Here is a 21133-nt window from a genome sequence, read left to right as displayed (position 1 = left end):
CTCTTCTTCTTCTTCTTTTTCCTCTCCCTTGCCTCCTCCGCAGACCTTGCTGATCCCTTGAACTCGGTGTGGATTACTCATGGCTTCTGTAAGTCCTCGCTTGCACCTGCCCTTTCCTGTGTTCCCTCTGGCGCACCGCACCGTCTCGCAGCTCGCATGAGCTGTCTGTTCATGCAGAAGACTTGACTGACCACCTGTTTCTCTCCTTCCAGCCCCGTCCTCCGCACAACTTCGGTACCCAGAGCTATCTCCCCAACGGCGCTGCGCCAGGTGGTCCTGTGCCCGGCGCGACTCCTCTCCTCCCGAACAATGGCAGAATCATCCAGAGCGGCCCCGTGAGGGTGTTGTGTGTGGCAGATGTCAGAGGTAAGGACTAGGGAGCGTCTTTGAAATGCGCGAGACGAGTCGTCTGACGCTGTGATTTCGCAGGAAACCTCAAGTCCTTGAACGAGCTCGCGAAGCAAGCCCGCGCTGATTACATCATCCACACTGGTGACTTTGGCTTTTACGATGACACATCACTCGAGCGGATCGCTGACAAGTGAGTTTTAAGAAGAAGAGACGGTGGAAATCTTTCTGGGGGACATGGGATGCTAATTCGGCTCGTAGGACCCTCAAACACGTGGCCCAGTACTCACCGCTTTTGCCAGAGCATATCAAACGCACCATTGCTCAAATTCCTCCACAGCAGTCCATCAAGTCGCGATTCACACCCGACCAGCTTCCGCTTTCGGAACTCCCACAGCTCCTCGACAAGAGACTGACCCTGGACGTTCCCGTTTACACGGTGTGGGGCGCTTGTGAAGATGTGCGGGTGCTGGAGAAGTTCCGGTCGGGCGAGTACAAGGTCCACAATCTTCACATCATCGACGAGGCCAATTCGAGACTGTTAGATGTTGGTGGGGTCAAGCTGCGTTTGCTGGGTCTGGGAGGTGCTGTTGTCATGCACAAACTCTTCGACAACGGCGAGGGCAAGACGACGATCGCCGGTGGCCAAGGCACGATGTGGACCACCCTTCTTCAGATGGGTGAGCTGGTCGACACCGCAAACCGTGTATACGACCCTTCGGAGACTCGGATCTTCGTGACACACGCGTCCCCGGCCCGTGAAGGCATGTTGAACCAGCTGTCGGTCACGTTGAAGGCCGACTTTTCGATATCCGCCGGTCTGCACTTCCGTTACGGCTCCTCCTACAACGAGTTCTCCGTCAACCCCACCCTGGACCACTACCGGGGCAAGCTTGCGGCATCCAAGGCCTCCTTCAACGATGTGTGGGAGACTGTTCGTAGCGAGGTCGAGGCTGCCATCGCGTCGAATGAGGCTCAGAAGACGCTTCTGGACAATGCCTTGGACATTGTCAACAAGATGCCCTCGGTGGCCAATGGTGGGAATCCCTTCGGTGGTCCCGTTGCCGCCGCCAACGCGGGTGGTCAAGTGGACGAGAGCGCCTTCAAGAACATGTGGAACTTCAACCTTGCCGATGCCGCCTTTGGATACTTGGTGCTCGAGATCGAAGGTGGTCGGATAGGGACGGAGATGCGAGCTCAAGGTTTCAACTTCGCACACCGAACTGGAAAGCCCCCGAGCACCACAGCTGCAGCCACCGCCGGCCAGACTGCTACTCCGCAGCTGAGCGGTGGTCCCGTTTCTACTGCACCATCGAACCAGGGTCGTCCCGCACCGCAGTTTGGCCAGGCTCCTCCTGCGGGCCGTGGGGCTCCTTTCCAGCCGCAACAGCAGCAGCAGCCGCCGGTTCCACAGCAGCCTACCCAAGCTAGGCCTCCGACTACTACTCAAGCTCCTTCTCAGACCGCATCACCAGCTCCTGTTGTTCCCAAGCCCGCGACTCCTCAGCCTCCTCCTGCTGCTGCTACCGCAAACCAGGAGAAACCGGCCGCCCCCGAGGCTAACGGCACGAGCCAGGCCGAGAAGCCGTCGGAGTCTCCTGCTCCCAAGGGCGAGAAGAAACAGAGCAATGGACTGTTCGTCTCTTATGTGGATAATGAGCAAGCCGTACGAGATCTGTTCCCCGAGGAGGATCGGGCGAAGATCGTCAAGATAGAGAAATGGGGCAAGTACAACCACGTCGTCACGTTCGCAACTGTGGAAGAGGCCAAGGCTGCTTTGGACCGACAACCCGCGGAGCACAAGAAGTCGACGCCTCCGGGTCAACCGCGCAAGCCGAACATCAAGTTCTTCGAGGACCGTGGCAGTCGACGAGAGGGTCAAGGTAATGCCGGCACCTGGCAGGCTAGCGCCCGCGGCGGAGCGAATGCGGGGCAGCGGGGCGGATATCAGAGCGGAGCCAGTGACAGTGAGACCGGACGGGGTCGCGGCGGTTTCGGCGGACGGGGACGGGGTCGTGGCAGTGACCGTGGCGGCCGCGGAGGACGAGGCAGAGGCGGATTCAACAAGAGTGGTGGCTCCGACTCTCCTGCTGCTCCGTCTACCTCGTCGACCCCGGCCGACAACGCTGCAGCGACTGGTGGCGAGTCTTAGAGGCTGTCACTGCTTCATGATGAACCTTTTTCCTTTCTTCTTCCTTTTCGTTTCGAGTTAGAAAAGCATGCAGTTTTGATGTGGGATTCCTTTTGTGATTTCTTTTCTTTTTTTTTTTACTTTTTTACCCTTTTGTTTGTTTCTTGCCTGAGCGAGATGTGTCTAAATTCCTAAACTTCTTTTAGTAAACCTAGTTTCTTTTTTCTTTTCTTCCACCCCTTTTTCAGGTTCGTCACCTTCATCACCGGCAGTGTCGAGCAAGCAGTATTATATTCTGTTTGTGCTCCTCTGCTGATGCGGAATGTGTACTTTCCTTATTCTTCTTGTCTTCCTTTGGAACCTGTTTGTGTATTTTATTTCTCTATCACCCAAGATTCTTCTTCCTTTCCCTCTTTGTCTTCTGCGGCGTTTGACGGAGGTCAAGAGGTGTTTGTAGGAAGGAGGGTCGCGGAAGAGGATATGAATCATGATGATGGATGATGGGATGTAGATGGCGGGGGAGATGCAGCGTGGAGAGAGGAGAGAGGAGAGAGAGACGTTGTCGAGATGTGATGAGTCAGAGTTTCTCGGTTTTCCTGTCTGTCTTCATCGGGGGTTTCTTCTTTGTCATCGGATTCTGCTTGCTTCTTTTTTTCTTGTCGTCTCTTCTTCTCTTCAGGACATTCATCATTTCATTCATTTGCTGTATGATCTGATCTGTATGACCGGGAGAAGATGGAGATGATGAAGAAAAAGAAGAAACGAGGCTTGGTTGTTGTCGTTGTTGATGTCGTCGTCGTTGCCATGAATGAAATAAATGAATGAATGGACAGGGGGAAAAACGAAAAACGAAAAAAGAAAGAAGAGAAAAATTTGTACCTAATACCTATTTCTCTCTCTCTCTGCAGGAGGCAGGCGCCAATAGCGATACCCTCTTATTTTTTTTTCTTATTTTGTTACTTTCTTCGGTCGTCTTGTATTGCTGTCTTCTTGGGGTCGTCTTGCTTTGTTTTGTTCTATTTTAAATCAAGCCGTAAAACCAACACTAACTCACTGCTAATACTGGGTCACTTGGTTGGTATGTCCCAATCGGGAAAGAGAGAATGAAAAAAGAAACACCCCCACAGCTAGCTGCATGCTATATATATCCTTCTATCTATAAATAGAAAAGGAAACGAAGGGGAGTGGGTACGGTAAGGATTGAGATAAAGAAAGAACAGGATAAGAAATGACATCACTCGGGAGAAGAAAATAAATAGAGAAAAGTGATGGCTTGGCATCACTTTATCAATTTATTGATTTATTGATTGAAACGATGATGATGATGATGATGATGATGAATTCATACCCTCCCTGATCGCTATAGCTAACTTATACTATTACACACTGTTGCTATACTTCTATGCAGGCAAGCTGTTCCAGCCCAGCCCAGCACAGCCCAGCCCTAGCTAGGTAGGTAACTACCACCAAACAAACAGCCATACCCAAAGAAAACGGCAGTAGGTGATATCTATCTCTCTCTCTCTCTCTCTCTCCCTCACTCTATATATATAATATAGAAATTTGTCGATGATGAATTGATGATGGTGCTAATTTGATGCGAATAATTAAATGTCTTGCAAGAGAAAAGAAAAGACAGGAAAGAAACTACAGGGGAGGAAAAAAAATAAAGAGAGTGAGAGAGGGAGGGAGAGAGATATTCTAATTTCCAGCATTACATTACAAATTGGATTAAAAACTTGGAGATTTGATATAACATTCGGTAAGTTCTATTGGGTATTATAGATATATGATGATATAAAGATTTACCTTTTTTTTTATAAAAGGTATTTATTTATTTACCTACCCATTGAAGTTGTATGTATGTACAGTACATACATAAGAGAGTTAACTATATGCCAGAGGCATATATATAATCCTCCTTATAGTATATTTACCAAAATAGAGAGAATAGGAGAATAGAAAACATAGTTAAAGGGAAAAAAAAAACACATACCGAGGTATCTATCTAAATCAGTAGGTAGGATCGTTGTATATTAGCTACCTAGTTAGTGGTAAGAATCAATTCTTTTCTGAGATTACATACATACTGTCAGCATCCAGGAGTCGAGTCCTAGGTGGTAATAGTGATCTTTCTCACCCGTGAAGCAAGCAAGCAAGCAAGTACCCGACCGACCGAAACAAAGGCTCCTTCCTAGGAGGAGATGGAAACTTGACTGATCGGGCCATATCGATTTTGTGGGCTTAAAAAAAAATTAAGCCTGTTTCATTACTTTCTTCATCCTTTTTTTTTCTAGTCATGACTGGTTTTTTTCTTCATGTTATATATTAGGAGTTCTAGTTCTAGTCAAGATTCAGCTCATCTTCTCGTTTCTGGCGACAGATAAATAATATAGAAGGAAATTAGTGTTTTAATCAAGGTTAGGTAGGGAAGTGAAGTTTTTCTTTTTCTCTGCATTCATTAATAAAAAACCTGGCTGATATTTCGTATGTTAGGGGAGTTTGGGGAGGCTGGGATAGATAGAATACCTTAATAAATAAATTTTATAAGTCAGGGATATATATCAGGTGTGAATTCATCATCGTCTAGTATCAGATCAGATGTGATCGGAGAAGAGAAGAGAGAAGAGAGAAGAGAGGGAGATATTCACTATCAAAAGTTACCTGTCATAGTTACATATATCATAAAAAGGAAAGAAAGGGGAAAAAAAAAGAAACGAGGAGTAACGTACTCCATACATAGAACGAATGTATCGCAACGTAGACTCGTACACGCCAGCCAGTTCCGAATTTTTTCTTTTAAAAAAAAAGAGTCCTCCAGCAGTCAGAGTAAACAGTACCATGGTGTAATGTACATACATACATTTATTTCTTTTCTTTTGGTTGTTGTTGTTGCTGGCACCTGCGCCCCTTCTTACCTACTAATAAACAAAGTAAATTGGGCGGGCACATACAACAAACAACACACAGACAGGTCCGACCGTCCTTGCTCGCGACACCGAAATTTCAACCGATTTCGCCGTCCATGTCCACTAAATCAATCAATCAAGCAAGTCAACGCAAAGCCATTGATGGATGTACAGGAAGATCAATCAGATAGGTAAAGACAGATAGGCGAACAAGAAGAAGGGGGAAAACGAACATTACATATCCAGTAATAACAATGACAACCACAACGACACTGACGAACGACCTAATCATAATCAATCAATGACCCATTTGAGTTGAATGGAATCGAAAAAAACAAAAACATCCATCCCATCCATGACATACATACATTATTTAAATACGTATTAACCCGACAATCCGTCCAGTACAGTCCAGTAAAATCAAGTTAGCGCCTTTGCCTTGCCTTTCTTTTTCTTTGTTTTCCTTCTTTATTTTTTTTTCTGTTTTCTTCATTACTGAACTCGTCCCATAATGTCGTCTACATCCTTCTTGTTCACGACCACGCCGCCTTCCGAGCAGCGTGCTTTGGTCCGGAGCTCGGTGCAGAGCGAGTCTACGTCGATTTCGCCGTTGCGGAACTTCTCCATTGATTGTAGACGGTCCCTAGAGGGTAAACTGTCAGTAGAGTTCAGTAGAGAGGGGTAAAAAGCTGAACGCACCATATCTTCGTGCAATCCATCATCTGTGACTTGTCCTCCCCTGGTACGACCTCCTCATCATCATCCAGTTTGTTATCAATCTCCGCAACCAGGTCCTTTTTCGGACTGGCCACGTCATTGAAGTTGTGGAATGGACTGCCGAGATCGGGCAACGGGAAGGCGTCATTGAAAAAGGTTCCAAAGTCTTGCGACAGAACCGCCTCCTGAGGCTCCCGGTAATCGTTGAACAGCACGGGGTCAAAATTCCCGCCATTCTGCTGAGCCAGCCAGTCGAACGACAGCGACTGGTCGGGAGCATTATTTTGGTATTGGCCTGGCATCCGCGAGTTATTATTATTAGATTGTTTCAACACCGCCGGCACGGGGTCATTGATGTTGCCGCACGCCAGGCTCAGCTGTTCGCAGAAGGATTTCTCACCATCAATGGTGCACTTTTTGCTTTTGCCCTGATCCCCGCTGCTGCTGTTCTCAGCTCCACTATCGTTCGGCTTGCTAACAGATGGCGAGTTCAGGCTTGGCTCCGGTGACGTGCCCATCGACGAAGCCTGACCATGCTGTGATTCCGAGGAGGCACTGGGCGAATCTGAGTTGGACGCTGCCGAACTGCCGGGCACCTGACTCCGGTAATTCGACGTGCCGTTAACCCCGTTTCCAGTGGATGTGGTGGACGTGTAATTAGATGATGCATTGCTGCCTGAGCCGGCCTGAGAAGATCCGTTGCTAGCAGCAGCATCTTTGCTGCCCTGGGAGACGTTGGGCAGACCGTTGGGGAGACCGTTGGAGGCGGTCCTGTCGGTAGAAGTTTGCTGGCTAGAGCCCCCGACGCTGCTGAGCGACCCTCTGCTCAAAACTCCCGGTATGCTGGACGACGGCGCTGATCCCGCAGTCGGCGAAGTCCCATTTGGCTTGTTCTGCATGGATTTCGCTAAGGAGCCATTACTAAAGATGTGGTTACCGGGCAAATCGCCGAATTTCGGAAAGTCAAAGAAGAAATCATTATTGCTCAGACCCGACAGATTTCGCGAGTTGACATTGTGCAAGGCACTCATCGTCGAGAACCCGTTCCCACTGCTGAGCCAGGAGAGGCGCTTACGATACTCTCTCAATTCAACTTGCAGCCTCTCCACCTGCAGTCGCAGCTGACTGTTTTCCTGGTTGGCAGCTTCAGACGCCTTCTGGAGCTCCTGAACCTTGTTCTCCAAGTCCCTGAGGTGCTTCTCCTTGCGTTCACGGAACGCCCGCTGTGCAGCACGGTTTTGAGCCTTTCGTTTCTACAAAAAAAATGTTAGCCGGAAAGAACAAGGCTCGACAGACGACGGACGAAGCGTACAGATGTGGGTTCGGAGGTTAAGGGCTTCCTGCCAGGCTTCTTGGCAGTCTTGCCCTCGCCCTTGTCCTTGTCCTTGTCTTTGTCCCCTTCCTTGTCTTTCTCCTCGCTCTCCCGTCGCTTTTTGCCCGTTTCCGTCTCCTCGTCTTTTCCCTCCACGTTCTTTCGCTTCTCTCCCGACTCGTGCTCCTCAGTCGGAACAGAAAATTCCGGTATGTCGCCGATCAATTGATCCGCCTGGAAGTCGAAATCGACTTCAGGGTCAAAATCTAGAAAGGGGCTCTCATCGGAACCAAATGTCAGATGGCCCGAGCCCGGAGCATCCTGGATGGGGGATTCGAAGTAGGTCGACGACGAAGGGTCAAAACTGTTGGACTGAGGCTGAGAAGGGCTGTTGTTATTGGTGGTGCTGTGGCTAGACTCCGTGTTGAGGTGACTGCCAATGGAAGGGTTGTTGGTGCCCTGCTTCTGAGGGGGGTTGTTGGAAGATAAAGCAGCCAGCAAGAGGTCCTGCTGCTCCGGAGAGAGGTAGAGAGGCTGGTGGTAAAGGGAATTGTAATCCGCCATGGCTGGCGGCGAAGATTACAGAATGCGATAACGAAATGCCAAGGAACAACAGCGCAAACCAGGAGAGACTGGTGTCAACTGCAGACTCCGAAACAATTGATTGGACAGCTGAGATGACCCGAGTCTGCTGGTACGATTGACACCTTGACTGTCTTGGTCGAAGGCCGGGCTTCCCGCCCGCTTGTTGCGGCGATAATCAAACGCTGCAAAGAACACGATCGAAAGGTCGACGTAGAGTCGCAAACCCGGGAAGGGGACGTCTCCGATGATGACGGATGTCACCAGACCTGTGATAGACTGCGAAAGTATCAACTTAACTGGTCAATTCTGCTCTGCATTGACAGTGTATCCGACATGGGGCAAAAGGATCCACCGGAGACTGCGCAACCATCCGCATAATAGATAAAAATTCCAAGATCGGAGGTGAAAGATAGATCAAGAGAGATGCGACAAGAATTGACAATAATCAAGATTGATAAAGACGAAGACTACTTACAAAGAATGTCAGGCCTGAGATAGCAGGCAAGCAGTCAGGTCCCACAGCACGTCGAGGACCAAGCTGGAGACAATGACGTCTTTGGCCGTGTCCAAGATAGATGGAAGGGAAGAGAAATGGGCAAGGTGGAAGATGTCACTCGACGAGGGGCTGCGCAGGATGATGACTAAGCAGGGACGGGGGAGGAGCAAGGCACAATTGGAGCCAGGACGCCCCAGGACAGCGATAGCTCGACGTACCAGACGAAAGCCAGCTCGTCATGCACCTATCGACACAGGACGACGACAGAGAGGAGTCGAGCAGGATGGGCGAGGCAAGTGTTGGAGGGCGATAGAGAGAGCGGGCGGAGTAGAAGCAGACTTTGGGGCAGGCGCCCGAGCAGTAAAAGCGGCAGGACGACGAAAGGGGAAATTGGTGAGGCGGTAGGGGGGTCTGGCCGAGCAGAGACCAATCAGCGTGCAGACGCGATGCCCATGAGCAGCTGCCGCCTTTACGCGTGCTGGCAGGCTGCTTACAAATCCTCCGGCAGGCTCTTTCTTTCTGCGCCGATAGCCTTCTACCGACCCTTGGCTCGCATTGCTGGCGGCCCTGGTTCAACCTTCAGCGTCTGTCTGCAGCACCCCTGTCGCAAAGGACGGCACTCTGTACTCGGGACTCGGTTCTCGGTACTCCGTGAAGCACTACTCGATTATTGGACGACTTTTCACGCAGTCGAGAACCTTGGAACGTTGATAGTTGCATCAGAGGCCGCGGGGAACGTTGACCTGGCTCTAAGTCTTCGGCAGCGGCAATAAGCGGGAGCATGCCTCTAAACTCCGACCTCTCGGCCGCTGACGTCTACTCGGTGAGCCTAGATATCTGGGGCAAATGGCAGGCTTAGCAGCCGATCACAGCCCCGCCAGTCAAGCTCGTAATCGTTAGTAAGGCTGTACCTCGTCTGTCAGACCCCGTTGCTCGGCGAAAATCTCATTATAAAGAGTAGGGCTCTGCCGGCATTATTAGTCTTGTATAGGAGAGTTACTCTGTACGGTGTACGGAGTACTGAGCAAGCGCTCTTGAAACTAAATCCCAGCGTTTACAGGGCACTGCCGCCGGACAGCGCCTTATCCAGGAGTGACTGCCTTTGTCCTATCGGGAATCGTAGGCTTGAGGTTCGTAGAGGTTATTTCGGGCGGCGCAGTGGAGCGGGCTCCAAGGACCCAACGTGATCCATTGACTGGATAGACGTCGAACTGCTGGTACGGAGTACTCCATACTGGTGGCGACTGCATGGAATACGGTACGGTCCCGGTCTGAAGGTTGCTTGATAAGCGAACTATATCCGTAAATGTAACGAGAATTGCTCCTCGATGATGTGAGACCAGAGGGCGCTAGGATTGTAAACAATTACTGGCTAGAGGGTATCAAATGCAATGCATGATGTTGTCCTCACATCAGACGCCGTTGTCACTTGTCAAACTGCTGCACTAGCAGCTGAAACTAGCTTGGCGTGACTCACAAGCGTTGACACCTGAACTCCTTTGTTTGCACCATTTGCATTGTTTGTCTCCGTGAGTACCAAGTCACGTGACATACAGATCTGTCATCTCGCAGTCTCTATCGTCGCCATCGCCAGCACTGACACTGTATCCGCGCACCGCCCGACATCTCTCGGTCCCTGTCATCCAAAGCCCTAAAACCAGGGTCTCCACTTCTCTGGTTGGCTACAAGGCTTAGTTCTTTTTCTTCCGTTTCGATTCCAATTGTGCATAGGACCTCCTGTCACCACCCCACCATGGCGTCAGACGTGGCCGCCCTCGAGGCCGAGGTCAAGGAATACAAGTTACAGGTGTGTAGTTCCTGGAAAAAAGGAAGATTTCTGGCTGAATGATACTGACTGATGCGTCCAGCTCGAAACTGTACAATCGAGCTTGCAGGTAGATCCCGACAACGCAGAGCTTCAAAGCCTCAAGACTGAACTAGAGGAATTCATCAGCCTCACTGAGGCCTCCATCGCTGAGTTGAAGCCGCCGGCACCTGCGCCGCCCCCGGCTGCATCCAAACCCTCCCCGCCTCCGGAGAAATGGTCAAAGGAAAAACATCCCGCCTACCAGGCCGGATATCGCAAGCCGGAGGCCGCTCCGGCAGAAGAACCCTCTGCACCGGTTTCGTTCTCGGTCAATGACAATGTGCTGGCTAGATGGGTGTCCGGGGATAATGCCTTTTACCCGGCTCGGATCACGTCCATTACTGGTTCCTCGAGTAACCCGGTCTACATTGTGTCCTTCAAGTCGTATGGGACAACAGAGACCCTGACGGCGAAGGACATCAAGCCCATCTCCAGCAATGGTGACTCGCGCAAACGCAAGGCTGATGGAACCCCAGGAACAACCTCCTCCCAGGCCGCGGCCTCTAATCCGGCCCACTCCAGCGTGATCTCCGCAGCTGCAGATATCAACCCGGCCCTGGCCAACCAGGCTCGCAGGGAGCCCAGCAAAGTGAGCGATGGGCCGATTCGACCTGCGAAGGTGCCTCGAAAAGTCAAGGCCAACCGCGAACTCGAGGAAGGCAAGTCCAAGTGGCAGGACTTTACGAGCAAGTCCAAGTTTGCCCGAGCGACCAAGAAGGAAAGCATGTTCCGAACGCCAGAAGGCATCAATGCGAGAGGTTAGTTTTTTTCCCAGCTGAACTTTCACCGCAATTGTACTGACTTGGTTCTACAGTGGGCTTCACCGGTTCCGGCCAGGCGATGCGGAAAGATCCAGCGCGCAGCCGACATATTTATCAGCAGGTTGAGGATGATAACTACTGATACTATGATGGCATTCATTCGGAGTCGTTCACGGGAGTTTTGGTCATGAGCGTCGTTCTGTTCTGGATTTGATTTGGCCTGCATATTTGACCCATCTTTCTTTTTCGCTTGTCTCTGGTCTGGTCTGATCTCATGGCTAACTCGGATCTCGGTGGCGCAGGCGCAGATATTCTTCTTTAGTCAGGTTTTAGTGATGGAAAGAGTTTAATTTACTGTACAGTGCATATCAAAGCATTGCGTGTGAAATCGGTAATCTCCTGACCAAGCCTTACTGAGCGTCTTTTCTGATGACATGGTAATTTCTTAGATTCTACACATCTAGTAGATAACGAAACTCGACAAGAGGTAGGTTTGTACAGTATGCAATTAAGTGGCCTGTGACCGTCCAGTGTCGTTAATGAAGGTGACGTGTGTGGCGGTCGAGATGCAATTTAATTGACTTTCATGGCTGGCAAGGCCTGCCACCGGATTTGATATAATAATAGATCACTGATAATCAGAGATTGTCCATCTATGACGCATCTCTTGGGAACAATATTACACTACGGAGTATATCTCAACCGATGATCAAAGAAAAGAAAAGAAAACCAAAGCTTCAGAATGATTACCCCACTTGTTCTGTACAACCGGGTCGATCAAGAGATACTGAGTAGATCGGATAGGTTGAAGATCGACAGACCAGTTGGTAGATTGCAGACACCCAATCATCAATAATAGTAATGAACTCCATATGAATGCTAGTCTACCCTTTTGTCTCTGAATATTTCTGTTTTCTTTTTATATCCTTCAAAGAGGCTATCCATCTATCCTATCCCATCATCCATTGAATTGAGGGCTGCTCCATCCAGTGCTAATTACATCAGTCCACATGTAATACTCTGCCATTATGTCGACATCATCTGTCGACTGTAGCCTTATGCATGATATATTTATATCTAGGTATCATATTGATCGACGGCGGATCTCGGCAGCTAAAAATCGCGTGCTTGAGGTAGATGTAGTCGGGCGCGCCAATTCATAGCAGTAGGTAGGTAGCTAATTACCTGATTAGGTAGTAGGTAGGTATTTTGTAGGGTGGATTTATGTTTTTTTTTTTAATTCCTTGATGATTTTAATCTGCTTTTCATCATATCCGCACCTCCTCGCCTCGTCCTGCCCTGTCCTGCCGGGTGATCGATCCATCACTAGATGCAGCGGGCTGCGCGGGCTATCGCCTTGCATCGCTTGGCATGCAGCTGTTATCGCTGTGATCAACCTTCGATGGGCATTACCTGATGGACCTCAGATTATTCAGCTCTAGCGGCGGTGGAGGGCTAAGTTGAGTTCTTATACACGGAGCACGGGATGGTGCTCTCTCCTCCTAATAGTTTGGTACCAGTCTGCGTGGACGGAGTACGGGATATCTGTTTACGGTAAATCCGTTTTTATTTGTTGTTGTGCTGGACGCCTTGAAGCTGATAATTAGATAGATCGGATTTCAGCTACTTCGTCGTCATTCATGCAGCAGCAGCAGAGACAGACAGACGAATCTATCGATCACAAATGAAACATGCTTTTATTGAGCTTTCCTGTCGATCGCAATATAGATTTTCAGATTGGTAATTTGGGACGGGTTGTGACCTCACCGGGAGGAGATACATAAGCGACCATTTTGCCTCCTCTGTCTACTCTTCTGAAATCCAAAGTTGTCTGCTCAAAGACAGGTACACATCCTCAGTGTATTGCAAGTCTTCTATCATTTATTCAGCAAGTTACTACAAAAGAATTCAGCCAGAAAGATGCGTTTCCTACTCTCTCCGCCCTGTCCTTCTTCTTCTCCTCAGCCCTCGCCCTGACCATCACATCGCCCACCTCCGGCAACACCTTGGACTTCTCCACGCCGCAGACCATCAAATTCGACAGCAAGCCCGGCGACCCTCAGACGATCAGCATCATCCTGATCCAGCCGTCGAGCAACTGGCAGACCAAGATCGCCGATAACGTGCAGGTTTCCCAGGAGCAATACACGACGCAGCCCAACCCGTCTGTGCCTAACAGGTGAGTTTGATGCCAATGTCAATGTCCCCTAGATGGTTGATTTTGAGAGTTCGTTTCGCTGATATAGACCACAACAGCGACGGCTACAAGATCGAACTCATTGACCGCAGTGGCGCCCTCGCTGAGTCGGACTCCTTTACCGTCCAAAAGGGTGCGTTAGGAGACTCTTCCTTTCCTACCTCTACTGCCTCTACTCCCTCTTCTACATCCTCTTCTTCCCCTGCCTTGACTACGACGAGCTTTACTTCCTCGTCGAGTAGAGAGAAATCGAGTCCGTCAGAGACTACTCACCCTTGTCCATCGTCAAGTAAGAGAATTGTTGCTAAATCCTGACCTCTTTGCCCTAACAGATTAAATAAAACCCCCAGGCGCTACCGTGCTATGGCAGCAAAGGTGGATACTATAGACAAAGAATCAGGTATACTGCAAAAAGAAAGAAACTCCAGAAAAGAAAAAGAAAAAGGAGAGGCAGAGAGGATATAGTAACTCCAACATATACATTAAGGACCTGGAAATTTAATTTTAATATAAGTTCTCTTGACTATAAACATTATAAAATAAAGATTTATAAAAGGTGAAAAGGTGCTATTGATGTCGTAAGTATATAAAAGGTATGTATGTACGTATAATCCTGCTTAGTATTTACCTAAGACGGAAAATTACATAGGTGGACATGACATCCCCATGGTAATGCACAAAGGTTTGGCTGCCAGTGCCTGCCGCACCTTAGCTGTAGATACTAGACACTTCTGTGTAATTCGCAATAAAATATCCTTACCTCTACCGAAAGTATTGATTCTAGTATTATTACTATTATTCAAGTTATTTTCCGTGGTAGAATCACTGTAATGATATTCTTATGAACAATCCTCCAAGTTTATAGTATCTAGTAGTATCTAGTAGTATTAGTAGAGTACCTAGGAATGGAAATAATGATCTCCATAGTTTTTCAGTGTATATATAGCATAGTAATCTTGAATTTATTTCATCTATTTTAGATAAAAAGAGAGAGAAGGGTACTTTATAGATAATAATAGCAGCTTTGCCAGCGACAAGAGTGGCAGCGTCTAGGTGCGGTACAAAGTAGTTGAACTATTAAGCTAGTGGTTAACTGAGATGACAAAGGGCATAAAGTCATATCGACCCTGGCAGGATTTGGGTTTATAATTGTCAGATTTGTGGACCCCCTCATATTTATGAAGCTATATTGGGGCTCAGAGATGTGTGTCAAATTCTCTGTCTAATCTATCTAGCAAGGGTAGAAAGCCTCGATATATAGGCGTGATAGGAGCATAGTAAACAACCTTATTCAAGCAGAGTAACAACAATCCGAATTTTTTTTTAAAAAAAAAACGAGTAAAACAATGGTGTATTGGCAATTAGTGAATAAGGAGTAATTTGACCACTGATCATCATCTGATTTCCTGATTGGGAAAGAGTATAGTGAAGGCTGGCGTTTCCGGTTGATAATAATTACCCTGGATCCTCATGATTCTGATTTTCTCTAGCCATGGTCTCAGAAACTTGCGATATAGTTGAATAGCCTTATATATACCTAACGTATCTCTTTATCTGTAACGGACAGATGGGTTTATCTAATACTATTAATAATGGCCTCTCTCTCTCTCTCTCTCTCTGTCTCTTTTCCCATTTCCATTTCCATTTCCATTTCCTTTCTCTTTCTCCCCCCCTCCTTTTTTTTTTCACGTTTTCTTGCGATCAAGCGTCGGCGGATTGAGGGTTGATTTATTTCTCTGTGCGCCGCCGACTCAGGTTCAGGATGCAAGTCTCAGCCATCCTATTGATATGCCACTAGATTCCAATATTACTGTATATTAGATGCCTTGCAGCAAAGACATAATCATCATCCATTTGAGAATTCGCTGATATCTGGCCTCACTCGGAGACTAACCTCATGGAAGGAAGGAGGTTGGGTAGCCGGCCCATCCGACTTTTAGGGTTTGCATGCTCTTATGTCAGATATACGTACGCATTCTTATACTTCAACACGTATATAACGTATGACAATACCGTCCTAATGAACTATTCCCGAGGCAAACATACCCTTGTTCTTACTACTGGGCTCACATACTCCATCCAAATGATCACAAGCAGAGCAACAAACTTGCCCTGCATGCTGGTCAATCCAGCTACCGCATTACTGGGTCTAAATTCAACAGCTCCATGTCTGTACCGGAATGCAGTCGCGATACAGCAATCATCCAGGCGACCCTTTTCGTCAACAATCACCAGAAGGATTCGTGAATTCTTCCCCGAGACTGAGACGAGGAGGATCAAAGAGACCCCTCCCGCATGGCCTCATCCGATGTATGTCAGTTTCCCGAGGATTCTAAATCATGTCTGACTAGACGCGAGCAGATACACGGAGGAAGAGCTTAAGAGAGTCAGGGTCGCCCATCGGGAAACGCGCAACCTGGGCGACAAAGTGGCTCTCATGACGATTCGCTTCCTCCGGTTCAGCCTGGATCTGGCGACGGGCTACAAGCATGACAAGGCTGTTGCTCTGCATCAGAAGGACCCCGCGAAGGCCAAGCAGAAGTATGCCATGACCGAGAAGAAATATCTGACCCGGAATATCTTCCTCGAGAGCATTGCCGGAGTGCCCGGGATGGTCGGTGGTATGTTGAGGCATCTCCGTAGCCTCCGGAGGATGAAGCGAGATGGTGGCTGGTACGTTGTCCTTCTACCAAGCGAAGTTCACTCATGACAAATCGTAGGATGGAAACGCTGCTGGAAGAATCCTACAACGAACGCATGCACCTTCTGACATTTCTCAAGATGGGCGAACCCGGTTGGTTCATGCGCGTGATGGTCCTCCTCGCGCAGGGGGTTTTCTTCAATGCATTCTTCATTGCCTATATCTGCTCACCGAGCATCTGCCACCGCTTCGTCGGCTATCTGGAAGAAGAAGCCATCATCACCTACACGCGGGAGATCGCCGACCTTGACGCGGGCCGACTGCCGGAATGGGAAAATCTGGACGCGCCTGAGATCGCGGTCAAGTACTGGCAGATGCCGGAAGGGCATCGCAAGATGCGGGATTTACTGATGTATGTCCGGGCCGACGAGGCGAAGCACCGCGAGGTGAATCATACCTTTGGCAATCTGGACTGGAAGCACGATCCCAATCCGTACACGAGCGTCTATAAGGATCCGGAGAGACCGTATCCGAAGCAGGGGATTCAAAACCTGCAGCAGACAGGGTGGGAAAGGGATGATGTCATTTGATCAGCGCAGGAGGAAGAAGTTGCGCAACTTACTAGTAATCCTATTAGCAAGAATTAACAATCTGTATCATGGCGTATCTACTAGAACAAGCAAAAGATCTCTTATCTATATCTAGCATAGCCAGATATAAGATCTCAGGCAGTCTTCTGCAATTATATAGCATCTTGATAATATCTGGAATTCTTAGAGATTGAATGTTCAATGTATCGTCAAATTTATTTACAGTTAGAACTTCTTAATATTAGATACGGGTCTTCAGCATTTACTCTTAAACGGCGCTTAGTGCTGTAAGAACTACTATAATAGAAACCCAAGAGAGATTATACTAACAAGCAAAAAGAAATCGTCTTGTATGTAGTCCTGCATTCGTTTCATTTCTTCCATTAAAATAATCTTTCTTCTAGACTTCTTCTAGAGAAGCCTCATCAGGTCAAGCAAGTTCTGTGTATATACATCCACCACTTCTACTGCTTCTACCTGCCTCACTCTATATAAACCATTCACAAGCAATTTCCAGTACATACGACCATAGGGTGTGGAAAACAGGGCTTCCCGTCCGCTCAGCCGTACTTAAGCCACACGCCGGCTGGTTAGTAGTTGGGTGGGTGACCACCAGCGAATCCCAGCTGTTGTATGTTTTTGACTCTTTTTTGAATTTTTATTTGTTGGGTTTGGACACTTTTGCTGCTGTATCTTCAGCCTGTTCACCTGAAGCTCCCGAACCTCTCTGAATTTCACCCAATTCTCCTGCACGCCATCCTGAAAGGGTGACGTGTCCACTCGGCTAGAATTTCCCTGCTTAAATTATAAGTCCTCGTTCGTACGCTCTTATCGGCCAGTGGAGAATGCAACTGCCCAGCCGGATTCACCTTCCCCATCGCCTAGTCCAACAAAGCCGGAAAGCCAGACAGCGAAGAAGCATAGGCCATTATCCGAAAGAAACAGATCAAGTAGAGTCCACAAGGCCACACAGAACAATGACAAGGAATGCCAGAAATTTGACTCATGACACATCATGAGTGACGTGAAATAAATTCATTAACATCAGATATCCTTGCCATGCTAGAATGGAGATTTACCATCACCGAACTCCGAGCGCTTTGCCAGTGACTATTATACACATAAGATCAACCGAAACCCTAAGAAGGAAAAAAAAAAACAGATACTTAAATCAATCGGAGATTGTTATCTTCCAGATACTTATCAAATCGTTGAGGGAGACCCGATGGCTCCGCGACTGCAACATAACTATCAGGCCGCACCAGATACGCTGCATCGTTCCCCAGCCCAACTCCCTGATATTTCTCATTCCAAGGGAAAACGTGCAAAGGAATCCTCTTGGACTGACACCATTCCGTCAACTCCTCTTTTGCCACACCATATACATGAACCTGCCACGTGATAGCCTTTAGACTATCGAAGTTATCAACCTCTCCCACGGGTGCCCAGGGTATACGATCGCCACCCTGTATGCAACCCGCAGAACCAGCCGACAGGACACTATCCCGATAATTGATCATGATCTGAGATACTCCCCGAAAAGCTCTGTGCTTGAAAAAGTCAAACTTGGTCATAAAAGGTACAACGCGAGGGATGAGCCACGTCCGGATAAAATTGGCAATATATCCTTCCGCGACAACAGCGTTGAAGGCACGATCCGTCGTATGAACTAAGGTATTCGCGAAGGTGCGACGTTCAACTTCATAGCTATCCAGTAGAGAGAGATCGGCTCTTCCTTGGAGTACCGCCGCAAGCTTCCAGGCTAGGTTAATCGCGTCTCCGATGCCGGTGTTCATGCCTTGTCCTCCAACCGGGCTGTGGATGTGTGCGGCATCACCGACCAGGAAAGCCCTTCCTTTGCGAAAAGCTTCCGCTACGCGATGATGGACCCGGTAGGTGGTGAACCAGTTCACTTTGTCGATTTGCAGCTTCATGGTTTCAATGGTGTGAGGGGCAACGTCCTCAAATGTGACGTCGCAGATATCTTTCGTTATCGTCTTTTCATCCACTGCACCAGCGAGACGCGCTCGATGGCCTTTGTCATATGCCAAAATCAAGAGGAATTCAGATTGATTGAAGGTGACATGGGCTTCGCCGTTGATTGTAGGTCCACTGCCCTCGATATCGGCCACGAAGAAAAGCTGGGTGTACGTTGCGCCTTCAAACCCGATCTCACAGGTCCGACGGACAGCAGAATGGGACCCGTCACAACCTACGATGAACGTTGCCTCGCAGGTCTCGATATCACTGTCATTGTCGGTTTCGCTCTGCTTTCTTGCATCCCTGAATCGAGCTGTAATGTAAGAATCGTGTTCGGTGAAATCGATCAATTCCCGATTGCGCTCAACATGAACACCCAACGAATTCAGCCGTTCCTCTAACAACCTCTCGTGCCGGTCTTGAGGGTAGATGTGGATGAATGGGTAGGGAGTCAACCCTGTACCAATATCTCCGATGGGTATACGTCCTTTGTGGGTTCCTTCAGACCAGATATTTGTCGCCTCAATCTTGTGGCCGTTTGCGACAACGTCATCTGCAAGGTCTAGTTGGCGATACAATTCCAGAGTTCGGGCATGGACCGCCAGAGCTCGGGAAGTTGATGCCTTTGCCTCTGCTTTGTCGGTAATACGAACGTTGACGCCTTGGCGGGTCAGCCACAGAGCCAGAACGAGACCTGTAGGGCCTGCTCCGACAATGAGGACATCGGTGCGACTCATGGTTGATGACGAGAAATAAGGTAAATGAAATGTGGTGTTCCTGAAAGGATGAACACGTTGAAGAAAACTAATTCAGAGAGTGAAGAAATTGATACCGATATAAGTCTTTGAAGAAGCCTGTTCTCTTGTGAAGCTTCAAGGATACGAATTCGGCGTCTACCTGCTCGTATTTAAGGACAATACTTTCATTATTGTTGTAAGTAGCTGCAGACAATCTGTTCGGAAATAGACAATGATCCATTGGAAAGTGAGGTCACCGCCATTCAGCGTAGACAAGTCGGAGTAACTACTACAATGATACAGGATGATTCACATGGCGTGTGATCAGATCACGGGTGCCTGTAGAAGGATGAAACGTACCCAATATTCAATAGCGAGCATTAGCTTGGCAGGCCACGAAAACCAATCGGATAATTACATAAGAAATAAGTGACTGACTCACCTCTGTACCGGATGGCTGCAGTGCTAGTTACATATGCGGGATGTGTAGGGTTCTATAGAGTGAAGAGCACTGAAGATCCCGGGAGAAACAGGAAAGTAAAGAGTCGCTATCCCCCGACTTGCGTAAACCAACGGGTTGCCGAATGGCCGACCTCGGGGGAAATTGAGGCCGACCCCGAGCCACAAATGTAAATGGAAAAGAGAAAGAGGACCATGAAAATCACCGTCACAGACTTCAACTTCTGCAAAACAACATGAAGACAACAAAGGTATCATAATCGTTATAAGCAGAGATAAAAACGAGTTCTTGGGGGGAAAACAAAAGAATCAACAAAAAGAAATCCGACACCTACAGGACTCAAACCTGTGCGGCCGAAGCCAAGAGATCCCCTTAACCAAACAGCAAGCCCTCCGTTACAAAGGGCCAATTTACACAGGTTGTATACAATATCATTCCCAAGCAGTGAAACCATCGCTAGTTGGCAAATAAACCCTTTCCAAACAAACTTGGAACGTTTAAAGCTATCGCAGCCCTATTGGCAATAAAGAAAAACTTCTCCACTGGGTGACAACATGCCTAGGGAAGCCGTAAGCAAACCAAATCGACCACATACAGCCCCGCGCGAAAGTTTCCGTCTAAAACGTGCCCGCATCTCCCATGCGTTTTCTACCTTCTTCTTCCAGCCACCTTTTCACCATGCCACAAACCCCTTTAAGGCCTATTTCAGGCAATAGGAGGTCAAATACTGAGCTATCTCCCTATATTAAGGGTTAAATTATTGGTCTTTTAGCAGCAGGCTTATCTAGCTATTAAATTACAAAGCAACTTAATATACTAAATAACAATTCTGTATACTACTAAGAAAGATCCTTAATGAGAAGATGAGAATTCAAAACCACAGACTGGCAGGCCTAAAATACTTTTAGAGAGAGATATACAATATATTCTTTAATTTATTTGTAAGGAGCCCTTTATTACTTACTGGCAAATTGAGATCTAATTGCAATTATTATGCTATCTAAAGATAATCTATACTATGCTATAATCTAAAGGATATAGATACTGGTCAGCACAAAAATGGTACAACTTTATATATAAATATACAAATTGGGATTAGCCTAAATGGAGCAAAGTTATCTTTACTGATGAATGCTCTATTAAATTCAGATTAGGTAAATGTCAAAAATGGGTCTTTTTACTCAACTAGAGAGGGGAGAAATAGAAGAAGAAGTATATCTAGCCTATGAACAAAGGAAAGAAGCCTTAAATTATGGTTTGGGCTATAATATAGGGTGAAATAAGTCAGATTTGCTTCCTTTAGAGTATAATTTTAAGTCTAAGAAGTTGTTACACGCTGGGTCCAACCGTAGTCGCAGATACTCAGATTGGTGGTCAGGGAAGGATCAAGCGAACCGAACAG

At 47.8% G+C, this 21133-nt stretch overlaps 6 protein-coding genes across 6 annotated transcripts; 4 read left to right on the top strand and 2 right to left on the bottom strand.

Moving 5' to 3' along the window:
• Nucleotides 1-79: 79 nt before the first annotated feature.
• Nucleotides 80-2500, top strand: VTN77DRAFT_6601 (uncharacterized protein; the record flags this gene model as incomplete). The annotated part of the gene is made up of 4 exons (XM_069422898.1): nucleotides 80-88; nucleotides 213-366; nucleotides 430-541; nucleotides 610-2500. 4 exons carry the CDS (start codon nucleotides 80-82, stop codon nucleotides 2498-2500), a joined length of 2166 nt encoding a protein of 721 aa, XP_069276049.1.
• A 3380-nt stretch (nucleotides 2501-5880) lies between these two features.
• VTN77DRAFT_6600 (uncharacterized protein) lies at nucleotides 5881-7981 on the bottom strand (the record flags this gene model as incomplete). Its single annotated transcript, XM_069422897.1, has 3 exons — nucleotides 5881-6031; nucleotides 6088-7358; nucleotides 7418-7981. 3 exons carry the CDS (start codon nucleotides 7979-7981, stop codon nucleotides 5881-5883), a joined length of 1986 nt encoding a protein of 661 aa, XP_069276048.1.
• Nucleotides 7982-10251: 2270 nt separating this feature from the next.
• On the top strand, nucleotides 10252-11268 carry VTN77DRAFT_6599 (uncharacterized protein; the record flags this gene model as incomplete). The annotated part of the gene is made up of 3 exons (XM_069422894.1): nucleotides 10252-10305; nucleotides 10367-11123; nucleotides 11180-11268. 3 exons carry the CDS (start codon nucleotides 10252-10254, stop codon nucleotides 11266-11268), a joined length of 900 nt encoding a protein of 299 aa, XP_069276047.1.
• Nucleotides 11269-12612: 1344 nt separating this feature from the next.
• VTN77DRAFT_6598 (uncharacterized protein) lies at nucleotides 12613-13660 on the top strand (the record flags this gene model as incomplete). Its single annotated transcript, XM_069422893.1, has 4 exons — nucleotides 12613-12680; nucleotides 13039-13305; nucleotides 13383-13456; nucleotides 13656-13660. The coding sequence occupies 4 exons, from the start codon at nucleotides 12613-12615 to the stop codon at nucleotides 13658-13660; spliced, it is 414 nt and encodes a 137-aa protein (XP_069276046.1).
• A 1746-nt stretch (nucleotides 13661-15406) lies between these two features.
• Nucleotides 15407-16554, top strand: VTN77DRAFT_6597 (uncharacterized protein; the record flags this gene model as incomplete). Its single annotated transcript, XM_069422892.1, has 3 exons — nucleotides 15407-15633; nucleotides 15685-15996; nucleotides 16044-16554. The coding sequence occupies 3 exons, from the start codon at nucleotides 15407-15409 to the stop codon at nucleotides 16552-16554; spliced, it is 1050 nt and encodes a 349-aa protein (XP_069276045.1).
• A 1166-nt stretch (nucleotides 16555-17720) lies between these two features.
• VTN77DRAFT_6596 (uncharacterized protein) lies at nucleotides 17721-19271 on the bottom strand (the record flags this gene model as incomplete). The annotated part of the gene is made up of 1 exon (XM_069422891.1): nucleotides 17721-19271. The coding sequence occupies one exon, from the start codon at nucleotides 19269-19271 to the stop codon at nucleotides 17721-17723; it is 1551 nt and encodes a 516-aa protein (XP_069276044.1).
• Between the last annotated feature and the right edge of the window lie 1862 nt (nucleotides 19272-21133).

This window comes from Rasamsonia byssochlamydoides, assembly GCF_041956645.1.
Source record: "Rasamsonia byssochlamydoides strain NRRL 3658 unplaced genomic scaffold VTN77scaffold_50, whole genome shotgun sequence".
Taxonomy (NCBI): Eukaryota; Fungi; Ascomycota; class Eurotiomycetes; order Eurotiales; family Trichocomaceae; genus Rasamsonia; species Rasamsonia byssochlamydoides.
This window is presented reverse-complemented; position numbering and strand designations above follow the sequence as displayed.